The following is a 10,022-nucleotide window of genomic DNA, read 5'->3' as shown; positions in this document are numbered from 1 at the left end:
TATATATATATATATATATGTAATACATTTTTTTATCAATATTAATATAAATCTGAAATACTAATACTCCCTTCTCCCAAATTTAACTAAATCACTAATATTTTTGTTTTAATATTAAAGCAAACAGTTTTTAAGAACCAATACTATGCTATCTTACCTATTAACACTTTTACAGCTATAAGTAATATTTTTTTGTCTGTCTAGAATTAGAAACTGAATACAATAAACTTAAAATCTAACTTTAATCTATAATTCAAATCTTTATGTAAAGGTACAGAACATATTATTATTATATTACCAACCAACTATAGATTTTAAAAAGATATACTGTTATCAATTATAGTTTATAGAGACAAATATATTAAAAATATTATAGGATCATACAATTAATTTTTGAACAATATTTCCAAGTAAAATCTTATAAATACCTGTCTCTGTCATCCCATTCCCTCTCCTTGCTAGTATTATCACTGTGGAATAGCAGCTTGCGCTCTTCCTCCTGCCGCCTCCTGATAGCTTCAACCTCTTGCTGACGTCTCTCTAATGCCAGAGCTGCTCGTTCTGCCTTGGAGAGAAACTTAGGCTTAGCTCGAGCTTCCTCCTCTGCTTTCTTCTTAGCTAAGAGCTCCTCCAAACTCAATGGTTCCTTTTTTGATGCCAACCTGGTCTTCTCCTCTGTTTCTTCTTCCTCTTTCTTAGCATCAACCTTCAGATCTTTCTTTGAGTCATCTTCAGTGAAGGTGGGACTACCTTTACGCTTTTTCTCATCCTTGGATCTGTCCTTTATGTCTCGACGCTCTCTTGAGCGCTCACGTTCCCTTTCTCGCGACCTGTCACGCTCGCGTGATCTATCGCGTTCCCGTGATCGTTCCCTCGATCTGGACCGCTTCCTATCCTTTTTGCGATCCTTGGATCGACTTCTAGTGCGCCGACGGTCGCGTCGCTCCCGATCGCGTTCTCGCTCACGATCGCGAGATCGACTACGCCGTATGATTTTCTTGTCATGTGGCATTTAAACGGAAAGTCAGATGCCAAAAAAATGTTTCGACAATTTGGTAATTGTTCAGTACAGTTACAAAATGAACGAATCTGGTCACTCTACCTCTCGAACTGAGATATTAAGCGTTAAAACTGATGACTATTCAGGTTAGGAAATTTATCAGGCGCGAAATCAGACATATACGCGAAGTGCTACTCTGCTCACAGTATATACAGTAGCACAACTCTCTGTGCATCTTTGATGTCAGTGTTACCAAAATAGAGTGCGCATGCGTGAAATAAGTGAAGTAAGTGGTAACCTAGCATTGCAATAGTTACCACCTAAACTTCTTTTTTTTTTCATCCTTTTTTCACTCTGTCAAAATTCCTCTCGCAAAATTCACTAGATTTATTCGTATCGCAGTCCAACGAATTCGTTTAAATGAGTAAATGCTATTGTAGGGAACATATTGGAGCATATTAGAACATGCGACGCGAATAAACCTAATATTGCAATGAAATAATTTAAATTTTATGAAAGTTATTAAAAATAAATTGTAAATATGTTGAAAAATAAAGAAATAATATAGAAAAATTGGGAAAGATATTAAATTAATTCAAAAATGTATAAAAAAATATTATGTAATTATATATCTATGAAAATATTATGAGAAAGCTGATATAAAAGAAATTTATATATATGTCTAAAAAATAAGTTTAAAATACACTACATAAAAAAAAATCTTTTTTGCTCAATTTTCTATGTTACTTTTGTTCACTTTTTCAAAAATTAGACCAATCTCTCGAAATTTCTCACACAACATTTCACTAAATGGACAGTATTACATACATGTAATACTTCCCTCTAAATTTCTACTCTGAATCATGTATGCTTGAAAGATAAATGTTTAAGTGGAACATTGAAATGCTTATAAATAGAGAACTTTAAATAGAAAGAGAAAGAGAGAAAGCAATAAAAAAAGGAGGAAAAAGACAGGGCAACTTACTTATTTCACGCATGCGCATTTTGGCCAATCATACATAAAATTAGGAGAGTTATATCTACTGCAAGTGCGTCCGGCATTGCAAATCCATTTGCTCTTTTTCTTCGGAAATCATTCGGTAACTCGCATCTGTTTGCTACATGTCATCTCATCTGCGTTCGGTATTAACGAACTTATTCTAAAGCCAATCGAACTGGTCGATCTACTCCGGATTTAAAGATCGAGCTCGCAAAGCTAATGCAGATTTTTGCGCCTAAATTAAATTCACAACCTGTATATTTATGATAATGTATCCAACTGATTCGTAACACATAACGTACATTTATCTCTTTTAATACTTCTATTTTACAAATAGTGTATTTGAACTGTTATAATGTCTGAGTCTACAAACGCTCAAACAAAAATGCTATCAAATAGAAATTAATACACATTATGTACAATATATATATTTAACGAGGAAAGTAAGTTTTTAATTCTTTTTCTCTTTATGAATTTGAAGTTACGTATTTGAAAACAAAGAATTTGCTAGTTAATTTTTAGAAATCAATGCTTATGTGTTGCACATATAAAATGAAATAAAATCAAACTGTATTAATATATTAAAGACTCTAACGAATATAAATCAAGTGATATAATTTATAAATTGCTGAAATTTATTTTGCAATGTAGTATTTTCTTTTAAGAAAACACATCTTGCATATGAGTCTGCTACATTCATGTTAAACGATCTATTTTTAGTATATAGACTATTATCAGTTTCTAATAAAGCGAAGGAAATTTTCAATTAATAGAATATTTTTTATTTATTCATAAAAATAAACAATTTCATTTTATAATCTAATCTTAAAGCAGTTTACAGTTCTGTAGTGAGTTCGGGATTCATTCATAGCCCTCGTATTACTCAAAGATCACACAATCAAGCTTGCCATCTACTAACTCGCATCTCAGACTTACATTGCCGAACGCACCTTGTATATACTGTGGCGTTACTAGGGAATTTACTTATTTCGCGCATGCGCACTCCATTTTGGCCAATACTAACATTACAGGTACCGACAGAGAATTGCGCTACTGTGGGTGTGTTCCTTTTTTACTGGCAGTGCAACCACGTCATAACAAATTACTGTGGTACTGCTAGCTACTACTGTAACGTCATATTTTGGAACGGCTTTACAGCAAACTAGCAGTAGTGTAAACAGACAGATAAACGTATACTAAATTGTCAATAAATTTGAATGAACAGCAGCGATTCTTTCGAAGAGGATGAATTAATTATGGGATCACCAATTCAAGCAGTTTAACTTCGTGTTAAAAACTATATGGACATAGTTAATAAATATTCAGATGTGGAATTTAAGTCATTTTCGGTAAAATGAATATATGTGCATTTTCTGCAATTAAATATAATGTATATATTTTTTATTTCCTGGATCGAATTTTCGATGCGTTGTGCTTCTTTAAGCGACGCTATATTGCACTGTAACTGCTTCACCTCGAAAGCCGCAGTAATCGCAGTGGCAATATGGCTATCATTTATGACGTCATTGAGGGAACTAGACGCTGTCGCAGCGTGCTGCGTAGTAATAGCGGAATAATTTTTCAATACTGCCAGTAACTGGCAGTGTATATACACTCTGTATATAATGTGGCCAAAGTAATATATAAATCCCCGCGAAAAAGGAAATTTTAATATTCAGTCTAATATTTAGAGTAAAAAATTTAGAAACTATTTGGAGTAATATATGGAATAAATCAGAACAATATTCAGATTTCGCTGATATAATCAATCGTCTATAGTGCAATAGCTCCAGTGAGTAAAATTAAATAATATAAAACCATATTGATGAATAGACGATTGATGAATAGGCGATTTTTAGTAATTTATATCTTGTTAATTATTGCGAAAATGATAAAATGGTAGAGGACTTTTCGACTCAGTTTAGTTCGTTCTATTCCTATGCGAGGAATTTATCATTACTTATCAAACACTCTGTATAGACTAATAAATATTAAAATTTTCTTTCTTTTTTTTTTTAATTTGATAGCTTCCAACAAATATTCCATGCTACCTAATGATGTGGAATGATAATATCGATGAATACTCTCAAACGATTACAAATTTGCACACATCTAAACTATATCACATGCAATACATATTTATGTGTATTATTAATATTTGTTTTACTTCTACTATTACACGAATTTGTAAGCCAGGCGTTGTGCTATTGGTGTTATTTTACCGGAATTATTGTTGATTTTTTACATTATATATGAAGTGTAACAATGGGAACTTTATATACATATATCATACTTAGGGCCCATTGTTCCACCTTTTGTAAATTTTACCTTTGAGGTAAATCTGGTGATCCACAAATGTGATTGGGTAATCTTGCTACTTATCTAACAGATAAAATTTACCAAAAGGTGGAACAACCGGCCCTTGTCCTTAATCTACTATATAGTAATTATATGATGTGTGACTCATTTATATATAATATAACAATGCCAACAGAGGAAATTCAAATAATAGGAGAATATGAGAATATATATTAAATCAATTCTTATTCCTCCTCAAATTAATTTATGTGTATTTATATAAATATTTGTACACATTGAACATTGAAAATAATTTGAAATCAATAAATAATAAAAAAATACTTGTAAAATGTCACCGACGAGATACTATTAAAGACTGTCAATCCTAGGCAAATTTTCGGCAGAAAAGGACCCCAAGGAGGTAATTGAAGAACGCTAACATTATCGATAATTGATATAAATTTGCTATTATTAACGTAAATATTTGGTTCATACATTATTAAATTAAATTCATGATTTTTTATTACATAAATGTTCCATAAATAAATATGCATACTTGTAAAACTATAATATTCTATATATTGCAGAAACATTACAACTTTTTTCTCTGCAGTTATCATGTCTGTTGATAATCAAACTTTGATTAGCACTGAAATTACAATTTGAAAGAAAAATCAAATATTATTGAGTTCTAAGTGCATAAATACGTCTATTAAACTAATAAATCATAAAATTAGTATATTTTCAGTTTTTAACTCTTAATCACTTCAATATTCACAAGAACACCAACTCTCGTAAGGAAGTATACTTTAATAGTATCTCGTCGGTGAAAATATTACTAAGGAGCTTGTAGGTGTGAAAAATATATTTTCATAATAAATATTCATTGTTAAGAGTCATGTTTTTGCAATAATATATAAAAATTAATATATATTTACACATTTCCAATATACAGAGACATAACACATGGGCTGAAAAGTCCCGAGCCTAACAAAGAAAACACGGTTTTTTTCGTTGAAAGTTAGTTTTATTCATCGACGTAATTTCTATCAAGAACAATGCAATCATTCCAGCGCCGCTCTAACATTTCAATATCACTTTTGTAGAACGATTTATCTTTTGCCTCAAAATAGGCCTCAGTTTCAGCGATAACCTCTTCATTCGAACGAAATTTCTTACCGGCGAGCATTTTCTTTAGGTCTGCGAACAGCCAGTAGTCGCTGGGAGCCAAATCTGGCGAATACGGTGGATGTAGGAGCAATTCGAAGTTCAATTCATGTAATTTTGCCATTGTTTTGATTGACTTGTGACACGGTGCGTTGTCTTGATGAAACAAAATTTTGCGTCACTCTTAGCACAATAACTCACAAAGTAATGAATAGAATATCATGAAATTTTAACAGCTGTCTTTTGAAGATTAGCACACACTGAAAAAGAGGTGAATGTAATAAAACTAGCGCTATCTCTGTGTTAGGGTCGGGACTTTTCAGCCCATGTGTTATATACATACATACATACATGTATATATACAGGGTGTCTCAGAATATCTGAGATAATGCTCGTATATAGGTAGAATGGATTAAACTGAATGGAGAAGTTCTCTAGCATTTTGTAATTTTTGTAATAGTGTGTAGTAATCTTGAGAGAGAGTGGCAGAGCACTGGTCTGCTATGTTAAAAATCCCGAGTTCGATTCCCGGTATAACCAAAATATTTTCATACACTAGTTGTCCTCTCAGAAGGAAGCGGCAATCCATCGAGAGTATCCTTGCCCAAGAACACTTCTCTAAACAAAAATTTCGACTTTCAGAATCGATGTTAAATTATACATCTCATATGAACTGTGTACAACCAGCGTGTGCATCACAGGCATATGAGAAGAGATCACCATGCTCGGACACGAACAACAGAACTAAAAAAAGATATAATAGTATATGCAAGCACGCGACAAGATACAGTTGCATAAACAGTTATTTTCTTTTACGTTAAGACTATTGTTGTTTGTAGTAAACTCCCAATCTAACAACTGATGAGCGTGTACTTGGGGGTAGGTCAGGCAGATGCGCGCTTATTTGGCGATCTTTAGAAATTAATATTTTGTTAACTACTGCGAAAATTGAAAGATGATAAAAGATTCCTTTCGAGTTAATTTAATCCGCTCTATTTGCACACCCTATCAGCATTGTCCCAAATATTCTGGGACTCCTGTAAATATATAATTGATATATAATTGATTTCAACTTCTATTGCTGTTGAGTAGTCTGTGCTAGTTGACGTAATTGCTTTAATACAGTTTCAAGCAATTTCTTTTTATCTCTTTCGCTTTTTTTTAACACAGAGAACACCGTTTTCTTATCAGATTCTCTCAATCTAAAAACACATGTTTATATATCAATACAACGATGCACATTAATGCATACAAAACAAGATAATATATGTATATATAGTATGTACTTTTCCAGCAGAAGTACAGCCATATTCGGGGTTACTAAATCATATTTACTAGAATCATGACCGTAATCGTGAAAATAAGTAGGCCAGTCCCAACTCATAAATAAATCTAGTAACTGTCGCAATTGCGAGAAGTACTGCAACAAGGTTCCTTCTGGTAAACCAACTACTGGTTCAGAAGCAGCAAATTCTACAAATTGTAATAATTTAAATTTTTATAATTCAAAAATATAATATTATGATGAAACATTAAATAAAAAAAAATATAAAACTTTACGTTCGCACTGTATCGTATCTAAATTGACTTGCTGCAATGCACCCATAGATATCTGTTTCACATCTTCACTAATTAATATATCTAATATAGCTTTGGCGATGTGAGAACACGCGGATTTGCATGCTACTTGAGCTACTTCATCCTGAAATGTTAATTACCGTTTATTATATTCCAAAAATTGCATACATAATCGCATATATTATGTTGTAATATTTACCGGTAAATTGGTGAAACATGTGAAAGTGCTCTGCAAAAACGCAATAAGATCTGTAATGAATCCCGAGGCATGTCCTTGAGGTTCCGTCAAGTTCCAATCGTAATTCTCTAATTCCAAAAATTCATCCAGCTTATTTTTCAATTTATCGCAAATTTGCTTCTCAGCATCTTCACGTGCAACTCGAAACATAGCAGATTCCACGTCCATACAACTTAATTGACCTTGATGAGGTGTGCTAAAAAAATTATATATGCTTAGTCGTTCACAAAAGAAATAATATTATTATATATTAGATGTTTACCCAGTGATATTAGTCACAAATTCTTCTAAATACTTCGTAGATTTCTCGAGATATCCGGTATTTATAATAATTTGTACTACTTGTAAAAGTGCTAACGATGGTTTGCGAAACATCGATGATAAGCATCCACTGAAAGTTCTTGTTAATAACAAATTTGTTGATTTGCATATCATTTCATCAATTTCCGTTTGCGTGAAGTTCAAATCCTCTGAGAATTTTAAGCAAGCGTAGATAAATTCTTTCACTTGCTGGTACACTTTCGGTACCATATCAGAAAATGGAAATTTCTTCGGAAACTCGGCCTTTTGCAATTCATCGTCATGATAAGGAAACAGATTCAAAACTTTGTCGTATTCTGCTTGTGTTGTAACCTGGAACGTAATAATCGAGTAAATATAGAAAATAATAAATAATTTAGCAGTCTCTGGTTATAGAAATTAAATGTTTCATAAGTATGATTAATGATCACCTGAATTGGCAAGAAACTATCTTCGTCCAAAATATCTCTAAATACTTGAACCCAATGTTGCATCAACACTTCGTTATAATGTACTCTAATCTCTTGTAACAAATCCCATAATTGTTCTACGGAGTAACCATAATCCTATTTATAAATAATGGAAAAAAAACCGTTTAAATCATATATGCATATCATATGAACAATAAAAAATGCACTTTGCTACCTACCCTTAAAGTAGTATTGAATAACATAATAAGATTTTTTATTTTTAATATAAGTGTAGCGTCTGTGCAACATGCCTAAAAAATATAATTCTCTTATATTAATTATAATTATAAAATATAACAGTGTGTGTATAATAATTTACCGAATATGTGCGCAAAGCATATACTATGGTAGACAAAGCCTTGATCCAAAGCTCATCCAAGTATGAGCGAGTAGCTAATCCGTTACCTGTATTCAATATATGATCCTCTACCACAAAGAAACCAATGATACCGTGTAAATAAGCCTGATATTCGACTATACTTTCGTGCTAAAAGTAAAAAAACTATCTTATTACTGGAATATAGACATGAAAAATATTCAGTGATAGAATTTACCATATTGATAGGTGGCTCTAAAACTAGCTCAGCTTGCTGTTTTCTTTGTTGCCTATAATATAGTTTAAAAGTTTCTCCTTCTCTGAGCACAGTATAGATATGCATACATCGATATACAGGACTGAAATCCATTAAATCTTGGGCACTCAGTTCCTCCTCGATCTCGTTTGACTGATTCACGTAAGTTCTCTTTTTTTTTCTTCCTATAATTTCTGCCTCAGTCGCTAACTGTTCAGCGGTCTGATATAAAAAGTTGCTAAAGTTGACAAATTATACATGGATAACAAGCCTACCTAGATTATATACTATATAATTATAGACATTAAACAAAAAAAAAGAAAATACCAACATGTCTCATTGCAACTTCCCCGATTTTTGGTGAATGCTTTATAATATTTTCTAAAAAATCTCTTAAATCAGACATAGATGCATCTTTTATATTCTCACGCAATCTAGAAGAAAGATAATTCCACAAATTTTGCATTGTTACATATAATATAGTTAGATACGAAAAAAGATTTTTTTCAATCACTTACTGTGGAATTTGTTGAGTAATTTGAGAAGAAAATCTATAATTCGTAACTTTCGGTAAATCGTGATGCTCCAATTGCTCCAGCGTTTTTAAGGCTGGATAGTAACGTTTATCTTTTAATTGTTTTTGCAACTTTGCATATGCGGCTAAGACAGGAAGGCACATAGTGAGACTGTCTACAGCAGCAGCCATGTTGCTCTCAACTTTGCGAGCTTTTACGAGTTCCTCACCCTTTTCGATCACTTTGGTAGATGTGGCGGTGATGCATTTGTCAAGCTCCAATATCTCTGCCTATATAATGATGAGGTTGAATTAAAGAGTAATTTATACATACAATGGCTGCCAAAAGTTTCAGACCGATATATAATTTCATAATAATTTTTGTCAATATTATTTTTCCCTTTAAGAATATATTTAATAGAATTCTTATTCTTATATAATCAACTTAAGGACATGGTATTTTAAATGCTAGAATATATTAAGTACTTATATATTAAATTTTTATTTGTAAAGATTCTTTACCTGAATATAAAATAAAATTATTCAGTGACTAAAAACTTTTGATAATCCTGCTAACGTTGCTATATCATAGTTAAATATTTTTATTGTTGCTAATTATTTTCAAACATAAAACTAACATTTAATTGTTGCGCCTGCGAGCGAACTTGCAAGAGCTCCCGAACAGAATCGTTAAATCCCTGGTAATGATGATTGCACATCCTCTCGATGTCCTTATCATGGGCCTTAATACGGTCGTCAAGTTTTTCCATAAATTTCTGATGTTCGTGGCCATCGTAAATCGCCCTGTAACATAAATTAAATGTGACGGTAGTTCTCGTCATCTTTTATGATAAATATATATTCATTAGTACTACACTAAACTAG

At 32.1% G+C, this 10,022-nt stretch overlaps 2 protein-coding genes across 4 annotated transcripts in view; both read right to left on the bottom strand.

Moving 5' to 3' along the window:
* LOC108756349 (probable ATP-dependent RNA helicase DDX23) overlaps positions 1–1,012 on the bottom strand; it is a 9,519-nt gene extending 8,507 nt beyond the window's left edge. For both annotated transcript variants that reach the window (XM_018500093.1, XM_018500097.1), the window contains exon 1: positions 429–1,012. In XM_018500093.1, coding sequence (XP_018355595.1) covers positions 429–1,012 — 584 coding nt within the window. The remainder of the gene's footprint in view (positions 1–428) is intronic.
* Positions 1,013–6,532: 5,520 nt separating this feature from the next.
* Positions 6,533–10,022, bottom strand: part of LOC108756391 (exocyst complex component 6) — a 4,643-nt gene continuing 1,153 nt past the window's right edge. For both annotated transcript variants that reach the window (XM_018500151.1, XM_018500150.1), the window contains exons 2-13: positions 9,776–9,941; positions 9,142–9,428; positions 8,955–9,057; positions 8,606–8,845; positions 8,371–8,538; positions 8,231–8,302; positions 8,013–8,147; positions 7,544–7,914; positions 7,243–7,477; positions 7,026–7,167; positions 6,752–6,938; positions 6,533–6,667 (exon numbers count right to left, since the gene is read on the bottom strand). In XM_018500151.1, coding sequence (XP_018355653.1) covers positions 6,541–6,667; positions 6,752–6,938; positions 7,026–7,167; positions 7,243–7,477; positions 7,544–7,914; positions 8,013–8,147; positions 8,231–8,302; positions 8,371–8,538; positions 8,606–8,845; positions 8,955–9,057; positions 9,142–9,428; positions 9,776–9,941 — 2,233 coding nt within the window. In that variant the 3' untranslated portion in view covers positions 6,533–6,540. The remainder of the gene's footprint in view (positions 6,668–6,751; positions 6,939–7,025; positions 7,168–7,242; positions 7,478–7,543; positions 7,915–8,012; positions 8,148–8,230; positions 8,303–8,370; positions 8,539–8,605; positions 8,846–8,954; positions 9,058–9,141; positions 9,429–9,775; positions 9,942–10,022) is intronic.

Source organism: Trachymyrmex septentrionalis, unplaced genomic scaffold (genome assembly GCF_001594115.1).
Source record: "Trachymyrmex septentrionalis isolate Tsep2-gDNA-1 unplaced genomic scaffold, Tsep1.0 scaffold126, whole genome shotgun sequence".
Classification (NCBI taxonomy): domain Eukaryota; kingdom Metazoa; phylum Arthropoda; class Insecta; order Hymenoptera; family Formicidae; genus Trachymyrmex; species Trachymyrmex septentrionalis.
Note: the sequence above shows the minus strand (reverse complement) of the source record. Positions and strands in the feature narration are given on the sequence as shown.